Source organism: Bombina bombina, chromosome 2 (genome assembly GCF_027579735.1).
Source record: "Bombina bombina isolate aBomBom1 chromosome 2, aBomBom1.pri, whole genome shotgun sequence".
Classification (NCBI taxonomy): domain Eukaryota; kingdom Metazoa; phylum Chordata; class Amphibia; order Anura; family Bombinatoridae; genus Bombina; species Bombina bombina.
The window spans coordinates 753777522-753800925 of record NC_069500.1 but is presented as its reverse complement, the minus strand read 5'-3'; the positions used below and the strand labels follow the sequence as shown (position 1 = coordinate 753800925).

At 42.9% G+C, this 23404-nt stretch overlaps 1 protein-coding gene across 1 annotated transcript in view; it reads right to left on the bottom strand.

Annotated features, from left to right (window-relative positions):
* Window positions 1–23404, bottom strand: part of LOC128647246 (guanine nucleotide-binding protein subunit alpha-11) — a 225565-nt gene that overhangs the window by 58810 nt on the left and 143351 nt on the right. Inside the window, exons 5-6 of the mRNA XM_053700037.1 lie at window positions 18677–18806; window positions 18037–18190 (exon numbers count right to left, since the gene is read on the bottom strand). Of these exons, the coding sequence (XP_053556012.1) occupies window positions 18037–18190; window positions 18677–18806 (284 nt within the window). The remainder of the gene's footprint in view (window positions 1–18036; window positions 18191–18676; window positions 18807–23404) is intronic.

Here is a 23404-nt window from a genome sequence, read left to right as displayed (position 1 = left end):
CGTGTAGACGAAGGAGGGAATGATGAAGTACCATGCTTACTCCCCTCACTTGAGGAATCATCTTGGGCATCATTTTCATTGTCACATAAATCACATTTATTTAAATGAGAAGGAACCCTGGCTTCCCCACATTCAGAACACAGTCTATCTGGTAGTTCAGACATGTTAAACAGGCATAAACTTGATAACAAAGTACAAAAAACGTTTTAAAATAAAACCGTTACTGTCACTTTAAATTTTAAACTGAACACACTTTATTACTGCAATTGCGAAAAAATATGAAGGAATTGTTCAAAATTCACCAAAATTTCACCACAGTGTCTTAAAGCCTTAAAAGTATTGCACACCAAATGTGGAAGCTTTAACCCTTAAAATAACGGAACCGGAGCCGTTTTTAACTTTAACCCCTTTACAGTCCCTGGTATCTGCTTTGCTGAGACCCAACCAAGCCCAAAGGGGAATACGATACCAAATGACGCCTTCAGAAAGTCTTTTCTATGTATCAGAGCTCCTCACACATGCGACTGCATGTCATGCCTCTCAAAAACAAGTGCGCAATACCGGCGCGAAAATGAGGCTCTGCCTATGATTAGGGAAAGCCCCTAAAGAATAAGGTGTCTAAAACAGTGCCTGCCGATATAATTTTACCAAAATACCCAGATTAAATGATTCCTCAAGGCTAAATATGTGTAATATATGAATCGATTTAGCCCAGAAAAAGTCTACAGTCTTAATAAGCCCTTGTGAAGCCCTTATTTACTATCTTAATAAACATGGCTTACCGGATCCCATAGGGAAAATGACAGCTTCCAGCATTACATCGTCTTGTTAGAATGTGTCATACCTCAAGCAGCAAGAGACTGCTCACTGTTCCCCCAACTGAAGTTAATTCCTCTCAACAGTCCTGTGTGGAACAGCCATGGATTTTAGTAACGGTTGCTAAAATCATTTTCCTCATACAAACAGAAATCTTCATCTCTTTTCTGTTTCAGAGTAAATAGTACATACCAGCACTATTTTAAAATAACAAACTCTTGATTGAATAATAAAAACTACAGTTAAACACTAAAAAACTCTAAGCCATCTCCGTGGAGATGTTGCCTGTACAACGGCAAAGAGAATGACTGGGGTAGGCGGAGCCTAGGAGGGATCATGTGACCAGCTTTGCTGGGCTCTTTGCCATTTCCTGTTGGGGAAGAGAATATCCCTCAAGTAAGGATGACGCCGTGGACCGGACACACCTATGTTGGAGAAAAATGAATTAGCTAGCTTAAGGACTTTAAGCTTGTCTATAATCTCATCCAATGGAGCTGTGCTAAGGGTCTCTTCCAGAGACTCAAACCAGAATGCCGCCGCAGCCGTGACAGGCGCAATGCATGCAAGGGGTTGTAATATAAAACCTTGCTGAACAAACATTTTCTTAAGGTAACCCTCTAACTTTTTATCCATTGGATCTGAAAAAGCACAGCTATCCTCCACCGGGATAGTGGTGCGCTTAGCCAGAGTAGAAACTGCTCCCTCCACCTTAGGGACCGTCTGCCATAAGTCCCGTGTGGTGGCGTCTATTGGAAACATTTTTCTAAATATAGGAGGGGGTGAAAAAGGCACACCGGGTCTATCCCACTCCTTGTTAACAATTTCTGTAAGCCTTTTAGGTATAGGAAAAACGTCAGTACACGCCGGTACCGCAAAATATTTATCCAGCCTACATACTTTCTCTGGAATTGCAACCGTGTTACAATCATTCAGAGCCGCTAATACCTCCCCTAGTAATACACAGAGGTTCTCAAGCTTAAATTTAAAATTTGAAATGTCTGAGTCCAGTTTACTTGGATCAGATCCGTCACCCACAGAATGAAGCTCTCCGTCCTCATGTTCTGCAAATTGTGACGCAGTATCAGACATGGCTCTATTATTATCAGCGCACTCTGTTCTTACCCCAGAGTGATCGCGTTTACCCCTAAATTCTGGCAATTTAGATAGTACTTCAGTCATAACATTAGCCATGTCTTGCAAAGTGATTTGTATGGGCCGCCCTGATGTACTTGGCGCCACAATATCACGCACCTCCTGAGCGGGAGGCGAAGGTACTGACACGTGAGGAGAGTTAGTCGGCATAACTTCCCCCTCGTTGTCTGGTGATAATTTCTTTACATGTACAGATTGGCTTTTATTTAAAGTAGCATCAATGCAATTAGTACACAAATTTCTATTGGGCTCCACATTGGCCTTTAAACATAGTGAACAAAGAGATTCATCTGTGTCAGACATGTTTAAACAAACTAGCAATGAGACTAGCAAGCTTGGAAATACTTTTCTAAATAAATTTACAAGCAATATAAAAAACGCTACTGTGCCTTTAAGAAGCACAAAAAAACTGTCACAGTTGAAATAACAATGAACCAAAATAGATATAGCAACCAATTTTTCACAGTAAATGTATTAAGTTAGCAAAGGATTGCACCCACCAGCAAATGGATGATTAACTCCTTAATACCCAAAAAAACGGATAACAATTTAATATTAACGTTTTTATCACAGTCAAAACACACTATCACAGGTCTGCTGTGAGTGATTACCTCCCTCAAAACTAGTTTTGGAGACCCCTGAGCTCTGTAGAGACATCCTGGATCATGGAGGAAGAAATAGGAAGACTGTGACTAAATTTTTACTGTGCAATAAAGCGCTAAAATAGGCCCCTCCCCCTCATATTACAACAGTGGGGAAGCTCAGTAAACTGATTTTATTCAGAAACAAACGACAGCCATGTGGTAAAAATCATGCCCATAAAGTTTCATCACCAAGTACCTCAGAAAAAAACGATTAACATGCCAGTAAACGTTTTAAAAATGAAATTATGAAATGTTATTAATAAGCCTGCTGCTAGTCGCTTTCACTGCAGTGTAGGCTCAAATATTACTTAAATATAGACAGTATTTTCTTAGTGAAATTCCATTCCCCAGAAATACCTCAGAGTATACATACATACATATCAGCCTGATACCAGTCGCTACTACTGCATTTAAGGCTGCACTTACATTACATCGGTATTAGCAGTATTTTCTCAGTCAATTCCATTCCTTAGAAAATAATATACCGCAACATACCTCCTTGCAGGTGAGCCCTGCCTGCTATCCCCTGTTCTGAAGTTACCTCACTCCTCAGAATGGCTGAGAACAGCAAGTGGATCTTAGTTACGACCGCTAAGATCATAGACAAACTCAGGTAGATTCTTCTTCTAATGCTGCCTGAGAAGAAACAACACACTCCGGTGCCGTTTAAAATAACAAACTTTTGATTGAAGAAATAAAAACTAAGTTTAATAACCACAGTCCTCTCACACGTCCTATCAGTTAGGTGCAAGAGAATGACTGGGTATGACGTAGAGGGGAGGAGCTATATAGCAGCTCTGCTTGGGTGATCCTCTTGCACTTCCTGTTAGGGAGGAGATATAATCCCATAAGTAATGGATGACCCGTGGACTGACTACACTTAACAGGAGAAAAGACTATACCCCAGGTAAGAAAAATAACTGCCTAAATTTGTTTTCCCAATTTTGAAACTGATAGTCTGCAAAAGGAAATATACATAAACCTGACTCATGGCAAATATAAGTACAATATATATATTTAGAACTTTATATTAATACATAAAGTGCCAGACCATAGCTGCGAGTGTCTTGAGTAATGAAAACATACTTACCAAAAGACACCCATCCACATAGCAGATAGCCAAACCAGTACTGTAACTGTAGCAATTTGAAACTGATAGTCTGCAAAAGGAAATATACATAAACCTGACTCATGGCAAATATAAGTACAATATATATATTTAGAACTTTATATTAATACATAAAGTGCCAGACCATAGCTGCGAGTGTCTTGAGTAATGAAAACATACTTACCAAAAGACACCCATCCACATAGCAGATAGCCAAACCAGTACTGAAACTGTAACAGTAGAGGTAATGGAATATGAGAGTATATCGTCGACCTGAATCTCTACGACCGATAACAGAGAACCTTTGAAAAGATTTCCCATGAGGAAAACCATAAAATCAATAGGCAATACCCTCTGCACAGCCCTCTGACATTCACTGAACTCAGAGGAAATCGGGCTTCAAAATGCTGAGAAGCGCATATCACAGAAGAAAATCAAGCACAAACTTACTTCACCACCTCCATAGGGAGGCAAAGTTTGTAAAACTGAATTGTGGGTGTGGTGAGGGGTGTATTTATAGGCATTTTGAGGTTTGGGAAACTTTGCCCCTCCTGGTAGGATTGTATATCCCATATGTCACTAGCTCATGGACTCTTGCCAATTACATGAAAGAAATAGCCCCCTCTACCTTAGGAACCGAGTGCCATGGTTCAGTTATGGAGTCAGCTACTGGAAACATCTTTTTAAAAATAGGAGACTGGAAAAGAGATACCCCCGGCTTATCCCACTCCTGTGTGATAATATGCACAGCGCGGTCTGGAACCAGAAAAACCTCCTTAGAGGAAGGAACCTCAAAGTAATTATTAAGTTTATTAGATTTCTTAGGATGGACGACAGGGGTGTCAGTCGTCCAACGTAGACAAAACTTCCTTTAACAAAACACGAAGGTGTTCGAGCTTACATCTGTGAAGGAAACTCCTTCAGCTTCAGACGAAGGAATTGCACTGTCTGAATCGGAGATTTCACCCTCAGAAAGTCCTGACGAATCTTCCTCATCCGATTTAAGAGGAAGAGCCATCTGGGAAACATTACACATTACTGGAATCAGAATTCTTGATATCTAACTCACTAAGTTTTCTCTTGAGTTTCCCCTTTAACCTAGGAAAGGCAGCCAACGCCGCTGATACCGATGAAGATACTTGAGCGGCAATCTCTGCTTTTAAATATACTCCACTAGGAGTTAGAGGAAGCGCAGGGCACTGCATGTGACACCGTTGAGGCTTGGGATGTTACAGGAGAAGGCTGTGGTATTAACTGAACAGCATTATCCTGAGAGAAATTAGGCTCAGCAATACAAATATTTTCTTTACACTGTAAAGTCTTCTTAACACATGAGGAACAGAATTGCATAGGTGAAGCAATCTGAGCTTCTAAGCACAAAAGAAAGCATTCATCAGAGCAGTATCTTGCTCCATATCAGACATAATCCCAGCAAACTGACTTTGCTTCCAAATTTAGATAGAGCACACTCCTTACTAACTTAAGTATATCCCCACAGTAAAAAACTGAACAATTTGACCGAGCGACTATGCGCTCAAAAAACACACACCTCAGGATACCCCACACCTCAGGATACCCCACACCTCAGCCTTAGCTGCCACCAAAAAAAGAAAATGTATGCTTACCTGATAAATTTGTTTCTTTTTAGACACAATGAGTCCACGGATTTCATCCTTACTTGTGGGATTACGACTCCTGGTCAGCAGGAGGAGGCAAAGAGCACCACAGCAAAGCTGTATAAATAGCTCCTCCCTTCCCTCCCACTCCAGTCATTCGACCGAAGTTAGGAAGAGAAAGGAAAAGCCAAGGTGCAGAGGTGTCTGAGGTTTACAAAATTAGTAACCTGTCTCTTGGAACAGGGCAGACCGTGTCTAAAAAGAAACAAATTTATCACGTAATCATAAATTTTCTTTTCTTTTTAAAGACACAATGAGTCTACAGATTTCATCCTTACTTGTGGGATACAATACCAAAGCTATAGTACACGGATGAAAAGGGAGGGACAAGACAGGGAACCGAAACGGAAGGCACCACTGCTTGAAGAACCTTTCTCCCAAAAACAGCCTCAACCGAGGCAAAGGTATCAAATTTATAAAATCTAGAAAGAGAGAGAAGAGAAGACCAATTCGCAGCCTTGCAAAAAACTGTACAACAGAAGCATCATTTTTGAATGCCCATGAGGAAGCCACAGCCCTAGTGGAATGAGCCGTAATTCGTTCAGGAGGCTGCTGTCCAGCAGTCTCATATGTAAAACGGATGATACTCTTCAGCCAAAAAGAAAAAGAGGTAATGAAGCTTTTTGACCCCTACGATTTCCCTGAAAAAATAAACGAAGAAGACGATTGTCGAAACTCCTTAGTCGCGTGAAAGAAAAATGTTAAAGCTTTAAAACGTTAAAGCTAGGAGGAGGATTAGGACACAAGAACAACAATCTCCTGATTAATATTCTTGTTTGAAACAACTTTAGGAAGAAAACTAAGTTTTTTTTACAAAACACCACCTTATCTGAATGGAAAATAAGATAAGGAGAATCATATGGTAATGTCGAAAGTACAGATACTCTTCGAGCATAAGAAACAATAACTAGAAATAAAACTTTGCAGATAATAATTTAATAGCAATGGAATGCATAGGTTCAAACGGAACCCCTTGAAAAACTCTAAGGACTAAATTTAAACTCCCAGAAGGAACAACTGATCTAAATACAGGCCTGATTCTTCGTCAGAGCCTGACAAAAAGATTGTACATCTGGAACATCTGCCAGACGCTTGAGATAAAAAAAAATAAAAAAAAATAGAGCAGAAATCTTTCCTTTTAAGGAACTCGCTGATAACCTCTTCTCCAATCCTTCTTGGAGAAAAGACCAAATCTGGGAATCCTAACCCTACTCCATGAGTAGCCCTTGGATTCACACCAAGATAGATATTTACGCCATATCTTATGGCAAATTACCTAGTAACAGGCTTACGTGCCTGAAATAAAGTATGTATGACCGAATCAGAAAAACCTTGCTCAGATAAATTCAAGCGTTCAATCTCCAAGCAGACAGCTGCCGAGAAATTAGATTCAGGTGAAGGAAGTGCCCCTGAATCAGGTCTTTCCACGACGGGAGCCACCAAGGTAGTAGAGATGCATCTCCACCGGAACTGCATATCAATCCTGCGAGGTCAAACCGGCACGGTCAGTATCACTGAGACCCTTTCCTGTATGAACCGAGTAATTAGTTGAGAAGAACAAACGGAGGAAACAGGTATGCTAGCTTGAAAGTCCAAGGAGCCTCCAGAGCATCTATCAGTTTGCCTGGGGTCCCTGGATCTCGCCCCGTAGCCCGAGAACTTGGCGTTCGGTTAGAGGAAAGGTCCGCCTGCTCCGCTCATGGAATTAATCTGGCAACCTCCGTCAACGTCAAGGAATATCCTCATATCTCGCCGATGATTGATGCAGGTCACTGATGTTACGTTGATCATAGATTATGGGAAAAACTGACTCTTACTGTGTCCATAATCCTTGAACCTTTAGGACGACCCAGACTGCTCCCCCCTAGGAGGCTGGCCTCAGTCATCACAATCACCCAAGAGGGTCTGTGAAAACATGTACCCTGAAAGAAGTGAACCAGAGATAAACATTGAAGAGAGGCCCTTTTCTCCTGCTCCAGTAAAAGCCTAGGGGACAAGTCCGTGCAGAGCCCTGAGATGAAAGCGAGCAAACAGAATGATAACTATAGCCGCCACATCAGCCCAATTAACACTATGCACCGAGCCATTGAAGGACAAGGAGTGGACTGAAGGCCCAGACAAGAATCGACAATCTTTGATTTCCTGACACTTGTCAGAAATATCTGCATAGACAGAGAAACTATAAAGGTTTCTAAGAAAATCACTCCTAAGTGTGGAACTGAGGAACCCTTTGCGAAATTCACCCTCCATTTGAGATCTCAGGAAGAACTGAGGGATCCTGCCATCTAAAAGGACGGTGCCTCAACTAGAAGTCGTCCCAATAAGACACTTGTAACTATTCTGGAGGCTGTGGCAAGACCAAAAGAACCACAAACTAGTAGTGTTTATCCAGACAAGCAACCGTTAAAACTCATGACGATCCCTGTGACTGTGAACATGCAGATATTCAGCCTAGAAATCCACCGTGGTCACAAAGTGACCCTCTTGGATTAATGACAGGGTGGAACGAATAGCTCTAGAAGGATGGTACCCTGAGAACTTGTTAGGACTCTTGAAGTCTAGAATTGACCTGAAGGTTCCCTCTTCTTCGGGAACCACAAATAGAATGTAACAACATTCCAGTCCTTGCTCCAAAATTGGAACGGGAACAATCACTCCCATAGCGGAGAAGTCTGACACAATGTAAGAACGCCTCTCTTGTCATCAGATCTACAGGTAATCTCAAAAATAAGGAATCTTCCTCCAGGAGGAAAAACCTTGAACTCCAGATTGCATCTGATACATAATTTCCAGTGCCCAGGGATCCTGGACATCCCGAACCCAGGCTTCTAACAAAGAAGGAAGTCTGCCCCCTACAAGATCCGGTCCCGGATTGGGGGTACACCCTTCCTACTGTCTTGGAATTGCTAGTCGACTGCTTGGTCTGTTTTCCCTTGATCCAAAACTAGTTGGATCTCCATGAAGATTTGGACCGTTCCTGCTGAGGAGGAAGAGTTTCTCTTGAAACTACAAAAGGAACGAAAAAAGTTTGTCACCCTACTCCTTCAGTCCTCTTGATCTGCGGGAGAAGATGACCCTAACCTCCCGTGAGTTTAAATGGTAATGTGAAAACATTTATTAATGATAGAATAAAAAGCGTGAGGAACATGCAGAAATGGAAATTTAAACACTTGTACATCTCAGCCAGACCCAGCTGAGATGAAAGGCAGTCTTCACAATGCAGTCACTATAGCGCTGTCTTAAGTGCAAATACTCTGTTAAAAATTGCTCCTAACCTTTCCGATAACCGGAAGAGAGGAGGGAAGTGGATTCCACAGGGCACCATGCCGGACTTCCCCCGCCTAAAAAGAGTGTACAAACACGGCGCCAAGCTCCGCCCGTTGTGGGCGTTACCTAAGTCAACTTCCGGTCGGCATTTTTTTTTTTTTAATTATAAGCGCCGGGAGCAATAAAATAACGACATACCGCTGTCAGTACACATGATGCGTACTTTGATAAACAGTCACCTGAGACAATAAGTTTGCAATGCAGTCAACCGGTCGCCTTGCTTAAGAATAGGCACCGGGAGCCAAGTAAAAAAAACAAATGCACACCATGCTGCGCTATTAACACGTACCACTGTGACACACAGTGAAACACAACACACTGCGTTATTTATGTATACATAACACTGTGAAAAAACAGAATTTATGTTTACCTGATAAATTACTTTCTCCAACGGTGTGTCCGGTCCACGGCGTCATCCTTACTTGTGGGATATTCTCTTCCCCAACAGGAAATGGCAAAGAGCCCAGCAAAGCTGGTCACATGATCCCTCCTAGGCTCCGCCTACCCCAGTCATTCGACCGACGTTAAGGAGGAATATTTGCATAGGAGAAACCATATGTTACCGTGGTGACTGTAGTTAAAGAAAATAAATTATCAGACCTGATTAAAAAAACCAGGGCGGGCCGTGGACCGGACACACCGTTGGAGAAAGTAATTTATCAGGTAAACATAAATTCTGTTTTCTCCAACATAGGTGTGTCCGGTCCACGGCGTCATCCTTACTTGTGGGAACCAATACCAAAGCTTTAGGACACGGATGAAGGGAGGGAGCAAATCAGGTCACCTAAATGGAAGGCACCACGGCTTGCAAAACCTTTCTCCCAAAAATAGCCTCAGAAGAAGCAAAAGTATCAAACTTGTAAAATTTGGTAAAAGTGTGCAGTGAAGACCAAGTCGCTGCCCTACATATCTGATCAACAGAAGCCTCGTTCTTGAAGGCCCATGTGGAAGCCACAGCCCTAGTGGAGTGAGCTGTGATTCTTTCAGGAGGCTGCCGTCCGGCAGTCTCATAAGCCAATCGGATAATGCTTTTAATCCAGAAGGAGAGAGAGGTAGAAGTTGCTTTTTGACCTCTCCGTTTACCAGAATAAACAACAAACAAAGACAAGTTTGTCTGAAATCCTTAGTAGCTGCTAAGTAAAATTTGAGAGCACGAACTACATCCAAGTTGTGCAACAAACGTTCCTTCTTTGAAACTGGATTAGGACACAAAGAAGGCACAACTATCTCCTGATTAATGTTTTTGTTAGAAACAACTTTTGGAAGAAAACCAGGTTTAGTACGCAAAACCACCTTATCTGCATGGAACACCAGATAAGGAGAAGAACACTGCAGAGCAGATAATTCTGAAACTCTTCTAGCAGAAGAAATTGCAACCAAAAACAAAACTTTCCAAGATAATAACTTAATATCAACGGAATGTAAGGGTTCAAACGGAACCCCCTGAAGAACTGAAAGAACTAGGTTGAGACTCCAAGGAGGAGTCAAAATTTTGTAAACAGGCTTGATTCTAACCAGAGCCTGAACAAAGGCTAGAACATCTGGCACAGCTGCCAGCTTTTTGTGAAGTAACACAGACAAGGCAGAAATCTGTCCCATCAAGGAACTTGCAGATAATCCTTTTTCCAATCCTTCTCGAAGGAAGGATAGACTCTTAGGAATCTTAACCTTGTCCCAAGGGAATCCTGCAGATTCACACCAACAGATATACCAAATTATGTGGTAATTTTTCTGGCTACAGGCTTTCAGGCCTGAACAAGAGTATTAATAACAGAATCTGAGAACCCTCGCTTTGATAAGATCAAGCGTTCAATCTCCAAGCAGTCAGCTGGAGTGGGTCGAACGGACCTAGAACAAGAAGGTCTCTCAAAGGTAGCTTCCATGGTGGAGCCGATGACATATTCACCAGATCTGCATACCAAGTCCTGCGTGGCCGCGCAGGAGCTATCAAAATCACCGACGCCCTCTCCTGATTGATCCTGGCTACCAGCCTGGGGATGAGAGGAAACGGCGGGAGCACATAAGCTAGTTTGAAGGTCCAAGGTGCTACTAGTGCATCCACTAGAGCCGCCTTGGGATCCCTGGATCTGTACCCGTAGTGAGGAACTCTGAAGTTCTGACGAGAGGCCATCAGATCCATGTCTGGAATGCCCCACGGTTGAGTGACTTGGGCAAAGATTGCCGGATGGAGTTCCCACTCCCCCGGATGCAATGTCTGACGACTCAGAAAATCCGCTTCCCAATTTTCCACTCCTGGGATGTGGATAGCAGACAGGTGGCAGGAGTGAGACTCCGCCCATAGAATGATTTTGGTCACTTCTTCCATCGCTAGGGAACTCCTTGTTCCCCCCTGATGGTTGATGTATGAACTTGGCCCTCGCTAGCTGAGGCCAAGCTTTGAGAGCATTGAATATCGCTCTCAGTTCCAGAATATTTATCGGTAGAAGAGATTCTACCCGAGACCAAAGACCCTGAGCTTTCAGGGATCCCCAGACCGCGCCCCAGCCCATCAGACTGGCGTCGGTCGTGACAATGACCCACTCTGGTCTGCGGAAGGTCATCCCTTGTGACAGGTTGTCCAGGGACAGCCACCAACGGAATGAGTCTCTGGTCCTCTGATTTACTTGTATCTTCGGAGACAAGTCTGAATAGTCCCCATACCACTGACTGAGCATGAACAGTTGTAATGGTCTTAGATGAATGCGCACAAAAGGAACTATGTCCATTGCCGCTACCATCAAACCTATCACTTCCATGCACTGCGCTATGGAAGGAAGAGGAACGGAATGAAGTATCCGACAAGAGTCTAGAAGTTTTGTTTTTCTGGCTTCTGTCAGAAAAATCCTCATTTCAAAGGAGTCTATTATAGTTCCCAAGAAGGGAACCCTCGTTGACGGAGATAGAGAACTCTTTTCCACGTTCACTTTCCATCCGTGAGATCTGAGAAAGGCCAGGACAATGTCCGTGTGAGCCTTTACTTGAGGAAGGGACGACGCTCGAATCAGAATGTCGTCCAAGTAAGGTACTACAGCAATGCCCCTTGGTCTTAGCACCGCCAGAAGGGACCCTAGTACCTATGAGAAAATCCTAGGAGCAGTGGCTAATCCGAAAGAAAACGCCACGAACTGGAAATGCTTGTCCAGGAATGCAAACCTTAGGAACCGATGATGTTCCTTGTGGATAGGAATATGTAGATACGCATCCTTGAAATCCACCTTGGTCATGAATTGACCTTCCTGGATGGAAGGAAGAAGTGTTCGAATGGTTTCCATCTTGAACGATGGAACCTTGAGAACTTGTTCAAGATCTAGAGATCTAAGATTGGTCTGAACGTTCCCTCTTTTTTGGGAACTATGAACAGATTGGAGTAGAACCCCATCCCTTGTTCTCCTAATGGAACAGGATGAATCACTCCCATTTTTAGCAGGTCTTCTACCCAATGTAAGAATGCCTGTCTTCTTATGTGGTCTGAAGACAACTGAGACCTGTGGAACCTCCCCCTTGGAGGAAGCCCCTTGAACTCCAGAGAATAACCTTGGGAGACTATTTCTAGCGCCCAAGGATCCAGAACATCTCTTGCCCAAGCCTGAGCGAAGAGAGAGAGTCTGCCCCCCACCAGATCCGGTCCCGGATCGGGGGCCCGCATTTCATGCTGTCTTGGTAGCAGTGGCAGGTTTCCTGGCCTGCTTTCCTTTGTTCCAGCCTTGCATAGGTCTCCAGGCTGGATTGGCTTGAGAAGTATTACCTTCCTGCTTAGAGGACGTAGCCCTTGGGGCCGATCCGTTTCTGCGAAAGGGACGAAACTTAGGTTTATTTTTGGTCTTGAAAAGACCTATCCTGAGGAAGGGCGTGGCCCTTGCCCCCAGTGATATCAGAGATAATCTCTTTCAAGTCAGGGCCAAAGAGTGTTTTCCCCTTGAAAGGAATGTCAAGCAATTTGTTCTTGGAAGACGCATCCGCTGCCCAAGATTTTAACCAAAGCGCTCTGCGCCACAATAGCAAACCCAGAATTTTTTCGCCGCTAACCTAGCCAATTGCAAGGTGGCGTCTAGGGTGAAAGAATTAGCCAATTTAAGAGCACGAATTCTGTCCATAATCTCCTCATAAGAAGAAGAATTACTAATAATCGCCTTTCCTAGCTCATCAAACTAGAAACACGCGGCTGCAGTGACAGGGACAATGCATGCAATTGGTTGTAGAAGGGAACCTTGCTGAACAAACATCTTTAGCAGACCTTCTAATTTTTTATCCATAGGATCTTGGAAAGCACAACTATCTTCTATGGGTATAGTGGCGCGCTTGTGTAGAGTAGAAACCGCCCCCTCGACCTTGGGGACTGTCTGCCATCAGTCCTTTCTGGGGTCGACTATAGGAAAACAATTTTATAAATATGGGGGGAGGTACTAAAGGTATACCGGGCCTGTCCCATTCTTTACTAACAATGTACGCCACCCGCTCGGATATAGGAAAAGTTTCGGGGGGCCCCGGGGCCTCTAAGAACTTTTCCATTTTACATAGTGGTTCTGGAATGACCAGATAATCACAATCATCCAAATTGGATAACACCTCCTTAAGCAGAGCGCGGAGATGTTCCAACTTAAATTTAAAAGTAATCACATCAGGTTCAGCTTGTTGAGAAATGTTTCCTGAATCTGAAATTTCTCCCTCAGACAAAACCTCCCTGGCCCCCTCAGACTGGTGTAGGGGCCCTTCAGAAACCATATCATCAGCGTTCTCATGCTCTACAGAATTTTCTAAAACAGAGCAGTCGCGCTTTCGCTGATAAGTGGGCATATTGGCTAAAATGTTTTTGATAGAATTATCCATTACAGCCGTTAAATATTGCATAGTAAGGAGTATTGGCGCACTAGATGTACTAGGGGCCTCCTGTATGGGCAAGACTGGTGTAGACGAAGGAGGGGATGATGCAGTACCATGCTTACTCCCCTCACTTGAGGAATCATCTTGGGCATCATTTTTACTAAAAAAATTTTATGACATAAAATACATATAGTTAAATGAGAAGGAACCTTGGTTTCCCCACAGTCAGAACACAATCTATCTGGTAGTTCAGACATGTTAAACAGGCATAAACTTGATAACAAAGCACAAAAAACGTTTTAAAATAAAACCGTTACTGTCACTTTAAATTTTAAACTAAACACACTTTATAACTGCAATTGCGAAAAAGTATGAAGGAATTGATCAAAATTCACCAAAATTTCACCACAGTGTCTTAAAGCCTTAAAAGTATTGCACACCAAATTTGGAAGCTTTAACCCTTAAAATAACGGAACCGGAGCCGTTTTTATATTTAACCCCTTTACAGTCCCTGGAATCTGCTTTGCTGAGACCCAACCAAGCCCAAAGGGGAATACGATACCAAATGATGCCTTCAGAAAGACTTTTCTATGTATCAGAGCTCCACACACATGCAGCTGCATGCCATGCTGTCCTCAAAAACAAGTGCGCCATACCGGCGCGAAAATGAGGCTCTGACTATGATTAGGGAAAGCCCCTAAAGAATAAGGTGTCTAAAACAGTGCCTGCCGATATAATCATATCAAAATACCCAGAATAAATGATTCCTCAAGGCTAAATATGTGTTAATAATGAATCGATTTAGCCCAGAAAAAGTCTACAGTCTTAATAAGCCCTTGTGAAGCCCTTATTTACTATCTTAATAAACATGGCTTACCGGATCCCATAGGGAAAATGACAGCTTCCAGCATTACATCGTCTTGTTAGAATGTGTCATACCTCAAGCAGTAAGAGACTGCACACTGTTCCCCCAACTGAAGTTAATTGCTCTCAACAGTCCTGTGTGGAACAGCCATGGATTTTAGTTACGGTGCTAAAATCATTTTCCTCATACAAACAGAAATCTTCATCTCTTTTCTGTTTCTGAGTAAATAGTACATACCAGCACTATTTTAAAATAACAAACTCTTGATTGAATAATAAAAACTACAGTTAAACACTAAAAAACTCTAAGCCATCTCCGTGGAGATGTTGCCTGTACAACGGCAAAGAGAATGACTGGGGTAGGCGGAGCCTAGGAGGGATCATGTGACCAGCTTTGCTGGGCTCTTTGCCATTTCCTGTTGGGGAAGAGAATATCCCACAAGTAAGGATGACGCCGTGGACCGGACACACCTATGTTGGAGAAACAGTGTTCTATGCAACCTCCTGGTCGCCTTGCTTTAGAATAGGCACCGGAATCGAAGTATAAAACATAGAACATACTGCGCTGTTTACATATCCACACTACGACAAACATTGTTTTATGCAATCTCCCGGTCGCCTCGCTTTAGTCTAGGCACCGGGAGAGATTTATAAAAAACAGAACATACTGCATAATTTATATACACATGCCACTGTGACAAACAGGGCTCTATGCAATCTCCCGGTCGCCATGCTTTAGTATAGGCACCGGGAGCAAGTATAAAAAACAGAACATACTGCATAATTTATATACCCATACCACTGTGACAAACCGGGCTCTATACCATCTCCGGGTCGTCTTGCTTAGTGGGAGCCCAATGTGAAAAACAGCGCGAGTATAGTAAGAGGCCATCTGTCTTATGAACTTTTCTCCGTTGGACAGAAAAGTAGTGCTCACTTCCTTCTGAGAAAAAGATCTTTGGCCCCAGAAATAATAAAGTTAGCACTTACCTTACATGGCAGTCCAGCAGGTTTTCAGCGGTCCTTTCCCTCCCATAGCCCTGTGGACTAAAATCAGCCTGAGTTAAAAATGCTTAGGCTATCTGTATTAGGGCAGCAATATATCTAGGAGGCACAGTGAGAATTATGTCCCACCAGTTCCTATTGCTTTAAAGGGACACTCAATCAAAATTAAACTTTCATTATTCAGATAGAGCATGCCATTTTAAACAACTTTCAAATTTACTTCAATTTAAAAAATGTGCACAGTCTTTTAATATTTAAAAATTTAGAGTCAACATCTCCTACTGAGCATGTGCAAGAATAAGTGTGTATGCATTTGTGAATGGCTGATGGCTGTCACATGGTACGTGTATGCGTTTGTGATTAGCTGATGGCTGTCACATGGTACAGGGGGAGTGGAAAGAGACATAACTTTTAAAATCGTCTGGAACTAAATATAATACTCTTTGAAGTTCAGACTAAGTGCTATTGCATTGTCTTGTTCACTTGCATTTGTTGATTATGCAAATCTTCTTTGTTGACTGGTCCTTTAAAGCCACCAAATGCTCTACTGTAGAGACTGATCTGGTCTAGGCTACACCCTGGAACAAAGTAGCAGTCACTGGCACTACTTTAAAAATAATTAACTCTTGATTGAAGAATCTTAACTAACACCTCACTTTGCCATCTCCTATCTTACTAACACAGGCAAAGAGAATGACTGGAGTGGGAGGGAAGGGAGGAGCTATTTATACAGCTTTGCTGTGGTGCTCTTTGCCTCCTCCTGCTGACCAGGAGGCGTAATCCCACAAGTAAGGATGAAATCCGTGGACTCAGCGTGTCTTTAAAAAGAAAACAGGATTACACTACGGAGAAGATCGCAGCTCCTAACAGCCGACACCGTTTCGAATCTGAAGTGTCACATGCTCGGCCTATAAACAACTGCGCCACAGAGAGGCGCGAAAACAGAAACGAGTATCCACTTCCTGGTTACGCTGAATACAGCGTACAGTAAATAAATACAGTGCCCTGAGAAAGTAAACGTGCAAACCGTAAGCTTCTTGCTCCCGCAATTTATGTTCTGAATATCACAGGACCACAAAGCTTCCTCTTGTTTAGTCAAACTTCATAAAAAGTTAACACTTTAATACCCTTAGGCAGAAGAATTTTAAAGAGCCTAATAAATTAACCCTTTCATCCCCTGAAAGGATAATACAGTCTCAGTCACATCGTTACAGTGCCATGCCCAATCTAATCCTTACTTTAGGATTACCTTGTCCCTTAATGAAAGATATGCAGTGAAAATTTGTAAGTGCATAGTTTCCCCACCTGGAAGAAGAAAAAAGCACTTACCAGCCAAATCCGCTGTCAGGCATGTCCAACAGCTAACTAGGTATGCAAGGACACAGTTCCTCACAGAGACCTGTAAAAAAAGAAGGAACAGAGTAAACCTACTCTGATCTTCCATACTAGGGCAGCACAATGTTAAGAAAACAAAGTAAGGCCCACCTAACTGCTTGAAAGCCACCACTACCCTTACTAAAGAGATTAACATGGAATATGGCTAGACCCAAAAACTTTCTTGTAGCGAAATCTTCATCAGACACCAAACCTTCACCTCCTCCATGTATGAAGGCAAAGAGAAATGACTGTGGTTTGTGGGAAGGGGAGTGATACTTAACAGCTTGGCTGTGGTGCTCTTTACCTCTTCCTGCTGGAGTAATTGAGGACGCCATGGACCCACCATATCTTAGGAAAGAAATCTTTAATATACTGTCTGAAAATTAGAACTGAGTAGCAGTTGAAAAATGGTACCCTGCAAGTCTTTTTGCATTCCAGAGATTCTATATATAGGTATCACTTAACTGCGTTGCCCAGGTCCAGTCCTATCTGCTCCCTTTCCCATGCTGTCTTCCCACTGAACTGCTGCTACATGTGCACACGCACAGGTGCACTGGCACTCTGCCATGTATTTCTTATATGTGGAGCGGCAGGTCTATCACAGCTTGCAGTGGGGGCATTTTAGGGTGTGGACATACCGCTGTCAAGGCCCAGTAATGGGCCGTGGCCCGACTGTTGAGAAACCAGGTTCTTGAGGGTACAAGACTTTTTCCCCCAATATCTCATCCACACGGGATGGGGGATAATTCTGAACACATTGTAAAAGGGGAAGAAGCAGGGTAACAAAGGTAGTGCTCATTTCTAGAGAACGTCACCTGCCAAACTAAAAAAAAACATGAGGGAGAGCCATGTGCCAGAAGACCTGTATGTGTTTTTAAGTATAAGAACAAATACGATTCGTGTAAACTGCAATGGTGAGCTATAAATATGTGCGAACAGGAATCCAGTAGTAAGAGCAAGTTAAGAGGCAGAGCAGTGATCTCTAAAAATGCTGTAGAAATAAAGATGTACTCTTACCTCCCATTGAAGAAAGTATACATATTACCAGATACTTTAAACTGAAATACATTTTTAATATAATCCAAATTGTGACTTGTATTGAGCTATACATACTGAATGTACTGACATTCATATATATATATATATATATATATATATATATATATATATATATATATATATATATATATATATAGTTTGCTCTAAACAAAAGGGTGACAGAGACTTCAGCAGCTTTTATACTCACCATCAAACTCTGGAAAGTAGTCTACAAGGTGGGAGTACATGATCTTATCCTCCAGCAGGTCCTTTTTGTTTAGAAAGAGGATAACAGAGGAATTCTGAAACCAGGGGTATGTGATGATGGTTCTAAACAAGGCTTTGCTCTCCTCCATGCGGTTCTGGTGAGGAGACAAAATGCATGAGTGTCTGGTTATCAAGAACACCCTCATAATTAATCTCTGCAATACCAAGGAGATCAAATGCAATCTAAATTTGCAAAGTATGGACCACAAAGATCATTCTAAAGGTTTACAGATATAATGTAGCTTTAACAAGGAATAATCAGCAGACATATCTACATTCTATAGGTAGATCTACTGCTCATTTCTAACCTTTACTGTCACTGAAGTGAAGTCTTCAAATTTCACTACCAGCCTTAGTCAATATTCCTCTGTGCTTCAGATCTAAAATACCAGGTTTTTTTTTAGTTTTTTTTAAAATAATGCTTGCAGAACTTAACAGTCTAAGAAATGCAAGTTCTAAAAGCCCTTTGCTACTTGTAGTAAAAATAAACACACTAATAGTTGAACTGATGAGAACATATAAAAATACAAGTTGTAATATCAACCAATATTACCCAGGATATCATGAAGTATGAAACTAACCTCATTATCAGACTCGACAAGAACCTGGTCGTATTCACTAAGCGCTACAAGGAACATGATTGATGTGACATTCTCAAAACAGTGAATCCATTTTCTTCTCTCTGATCTCTGACCCCCAACATCCACCATTCTGAAGAGAGACATTTTAAAACTTTAAAAAGCACAAGACAAAATATTGTCTGTAAAAACGGTTTACTAAATGCTATTAGAATACAAAAACTAAGCCGAGGGAGTAGTACTTCTCCTCAAATGCCAGATTTTTTATTTTACAACTCATTTAATATTTTCTACCACTAATGAATCTAGGCAGCAAACCAAGTTACAATTAATGATCATATCTAAAATTAATTAGGCGATACATAGAAAGTTTTGTTCTTTACGATAAAAAGCAATGGATTTGTGATCGGCTTTTGTGTGCGTTTTCAATTTTGGAGCGCCCAGCTTTAAAAACAAAACAAAATTTATGCTTACCTGATTAATTCATTTTTTTAGTCCACGAACCATTACTCCTGGCCACTAGAAGGAGGCAAAGATTCCCAAAACGTAATCCTTCCCACCTCTCTGGTTTTTTTAGTCTTACATATAGCCAAGCAAAGAAAAGTAGGAAAAGACAAAGCAGGGAAAGTGAGGTTCAAACTAGAATTGCTGACAGAAAAAAAATGCCGACTCACCACCATGAAAGAAAACAGAATTTATGTTTACCTGATAAATTTCTTTCTCCAACGGTGTGTCCGGTCCACGGCGTCATCCTTACTTGTGGGATATTCTCTTCCCCAACAGGAAATGGCAAAGAGCCCAGCAAAGCTGGTCACATGATCCCTCCTAGGCTCCGCCTACCCCAGTCATTCGACCGACGTTAAGGAGGAATATTTGCATAGGAGAAACCATATGGTACCGTGGTGACTGTAGTTAAAGAAAATAAAATATCAGACCTGATTAAAAAAACCAGGGCGGGCCGTGGACCGGACACACCGTTGGAGAAAGAAATTTATCAGGTAAACATAAATTCTGTTTTCTCCAACATAGGTGTGTCCGGTCCACGGCGTCATCCTTACTTGTGGGAACCAATACCAAAGCTTTAGGACACGGATGAAGGGAGGGAGCAAATCAGGTCACCTAAATGGAAGGCACCACGGCTTGCAAAACCTTTCTCCCAAAAATAGCCTCAGAAGAAGCAAAAGTATCAAACTTGTAAAATTTGGTAAAAGTGTGCAGTGAAGACCAAGTCGCTGCCCTACATATCTGATCAACAGAAGCCTCGTTCTTGAAGGCCCATGTGGAAGCCACAGCCCTAGTGGAATGAGCTGTGATTCTTTCGGGAGGCTGCCGTCCGGCAGTCTCGTAAGCCAATCTGATGATGCTTTTAATCCAAAAAGAGAGAGAGGTAGAAGTTGCTTTTTGACCTCTCCTTTTACCTGAATAAACAACAAACAAGGAAGATGTTTGTCTAAAATCCTTTGTAGCATCTAAATAGAATTTTAGAGCGCGAACAACATCCAAATTGTGCAACAAACGTTCCTTCTTTGAAACTGGTTTTGGACACAGAGAAGGTACGATAATCTCCTGGTTAATGTTTTTGTTAGAAACAACTTTTGGAAGAAAACCAGGTTTAGTACGTAAAACCACCTTATCTGCATGGAACACCAGATAAGGAGGAGAACACTGCAGAGCAGATAATTCTGAGACTCTTCTAGCAGAAGAAATCGCAACTAAAAACAAAACTTTCCAAGATAATAACTTAATATCAACGGAATGTAAGGGTTCAAACGGAACCCCCTGAAGAACTGAAAGAACTAAATTGAGACTCCAAGGAGGAGTCAAAGGTTTGTAAACAGGCTTGATTCTAACCAGAGCCTGAACAAAGGCTTGAACATCTGGCACAGCTGCCAGCTTTTTGTGAAGTAATACCGACAAGGCAGAAATCTGTCCCTTCAGGGAACTTGCAGATAATCCTTTTTCCAATCCTTCTTGAAGGAAGGATAGAATCCTAGGAATCTTAACCTTGTCCCAAGGGAATCCTTTAGATTCACACCAACAGATATATTTTTTCCAAATTTTGTGGTAAATCTTTCTAGTCACAGGCTTTCTGGCCTGAACAAGAGTATCGATAACAGAATCTGAGAATCCTCGCTTCGATAAAATCAAGCGTTCAATCTCCAAGCAGTCAGCTGGAGTGAAACCAGATTCGGATGTTCGAACGGACCCTGAACAAGAAGGTCTCGTCTCAAAGGTAGCTTCCAAGGTGGAGCCGATGACATATTCACCAGATCTGCATACCAAGTCCTGCGTGGCCACGCAGGAGCTATCAAGATCACCGACGCCCTCTCCTGCTTGATCCTGGCTATCAGCCTGGGGATGAGAGGAAATGGCGGGAACACATAAGCTAGTTTGAAGGTCCAAGGTGCTACTAGTGCATCCACTAGAGCCGCCTTGGGATCCCTGGATCTGGCCCCGTAGCAAGGAACTTTGAAGTTCTGACGAGAGGCCATCAGATCCATGTCTGGAATGCCCCACAGGTGAGTGACTTGGGCAAAGATTTCCGGATGGAGTTCCCACTCCCCCGGATGCAATGTCTGCCGACTCAGAAAATCCGCTTCCCAATTTTCCACTCCTGGGATGTGGATAGCAGACAGGTGGCAGGAGTGAGACTCCGCCCAAAGAATAATTTTGGTTACTTCTTCCATCGCTAGGGAACTCCTTGTTCCCCCCTGATGGTTGATGTACGCAACAGTCGTCATGTTGTCTGATTGAAACCGTATGAACCTGGTCCTCGCAAGCTGGGGCCAGGCCTGGAGAGCATTGAATATCGCTCTCAGTTCCAGAATATTTATCGGTAGAAGAGATTCTTCCCGAGACCAAAGACCCTGAGCTTTCAGGGATCCCCAGACCGCGCCCCAGCCTATCAGACTGGCGTCGGTCGTGACAATGACCCACTCTGGTCTGTGGAACATCATCCCTTGAGACAGATTGTCCAGGGACAGCCACCAACGGAGTGAGTCTCTGGTCCTCTGATTTACTTGTATCTTCGGAGACAAGTCTGTATAGTCCCCATTCCACTGACTGAGCATGCACAGTTGTAATGGTCTTAGATGAATGCGCGCAAAAGGAACTATGTCCATCGCCGCCACCATCAACCCGATCACTTCCATGCACTGAGCTATGGAAGGAAGAGGAACGGAATGAAGTATCCGACAAGAGTCCAGAAGCTTTGTTTTTCTGGCCTCTGTTAGAAAGATCCTCATTTCTAAGGAGTCTATAATTGTTCCCAAGAAGGGAACCCTTGTTGACGGGGATAGAGAACTCTTTTCCACGTTCACTTTCCAGCCGTGAGATCTGAGAAAGGCCAGGACAATGTCCGTGTGAGCCTTTGCTTGAGGAAGGGACGACGCTTGAATCAGAATGTCGTCCAGGTAAGGTACTACTGCAATGCCCCTTGGTCTTAGCACCGCTAGAAGGGACCCTAGTACCTTTGTGAAAATCCTTGGAGCAGTGGCTAATCCGAAAGGAAGCGCCACGAACTGGTAATGTTTGTCCAGGAATGCAAACCTTAGGAACCGATGATGTTCCTTGTGGATAGGAATATGTAGATACGCATCCTTTAAATCCACCGTGGTCATGAATTGACCTTCCTGGATGGAAGGAAGGATAGTTCGAATGGTTTCCATCTTGAACGATGGGACCTTGAGAAATTTGTTTAAGATCTTGAGATCTAGGATTGGTCTGAACGTTCCCTCTTTTTTGGGAACTATGAACAGATTGGAGTAGAACCCCATCCCTTGTTCTCTTAATGGAACAGGATGAATCACTCCCATTTTTAACAGGTCTTCTACACAATGTAAGAACGCCTGTCTTTTTATGTGGTCTGAAGACAACTGCGACCTGTGGAACCTCCCCCTTGGGGGAAGTCCCTTGAATTCCAGAAGATAACCCTGGGAGACTATTTCTAGCGCCCAAGGATCCAGAACATCTCTTGCCCAAGCCTGAGCGAAGAGAGAGAGTCTGCCCCCCACCAGATCCGGTCCCGGATCGGGGGCCAATATTTCATGCTGTCTTGGTAGCAGTGGCAGGTTTCTTGGCCTGCTTTCCCTTGTTCCAGCCTTGCATTGGTCTCCAAGCTGGCTTGGCCTGAGAAGTATTACCCTCTTGCTTAGAGGACGTAGCACCTTGGGCTGGTCCGTTTTTACGAAAGGGACGAAAATTAGGTCTATTTTTTGCCTTGAAAGGCCGATCCTGAGGAAGGGCGTGGCCCTTACCCCCAGTGATATCAGAGATAATCTCTTTCAAGTCAGGACCAAACAACGTTTTCCCCTTGAAAGGAATGTTTAGTAGCTTGTTCTTGGAAGACGCATCAGCCGACCAAGATTTCAACCAAAGCGCTCTGCGCGCCACAATAGCAAACCCAGAGTTCTTAGCCGCTAACTTAGCCAATTGCAAAGAGGCGTCTAGAGTGAAAGAATTAGCCAATTTGAGAGCATTGATTCTGTCCATAATCTCCTCATAAGGAGGAGAGTCACTATCGAGCACCTTAAGCAGTTCATCAAACCAGAAATATGCGGCAGTAGTGACAGGGACAATGCATGAAATGGGTTGTAGAAGGTAACCCTGCTGAACAAACATCTTTTTAAGCAAACCTTCTAATTTTTTATCCATAGGATCTTTGAAAGCACAACTATCCTCTATGGGAATAGTGGTGCGTTTGTTTAAAGTAGAAACCGCTCCCTCGACCTT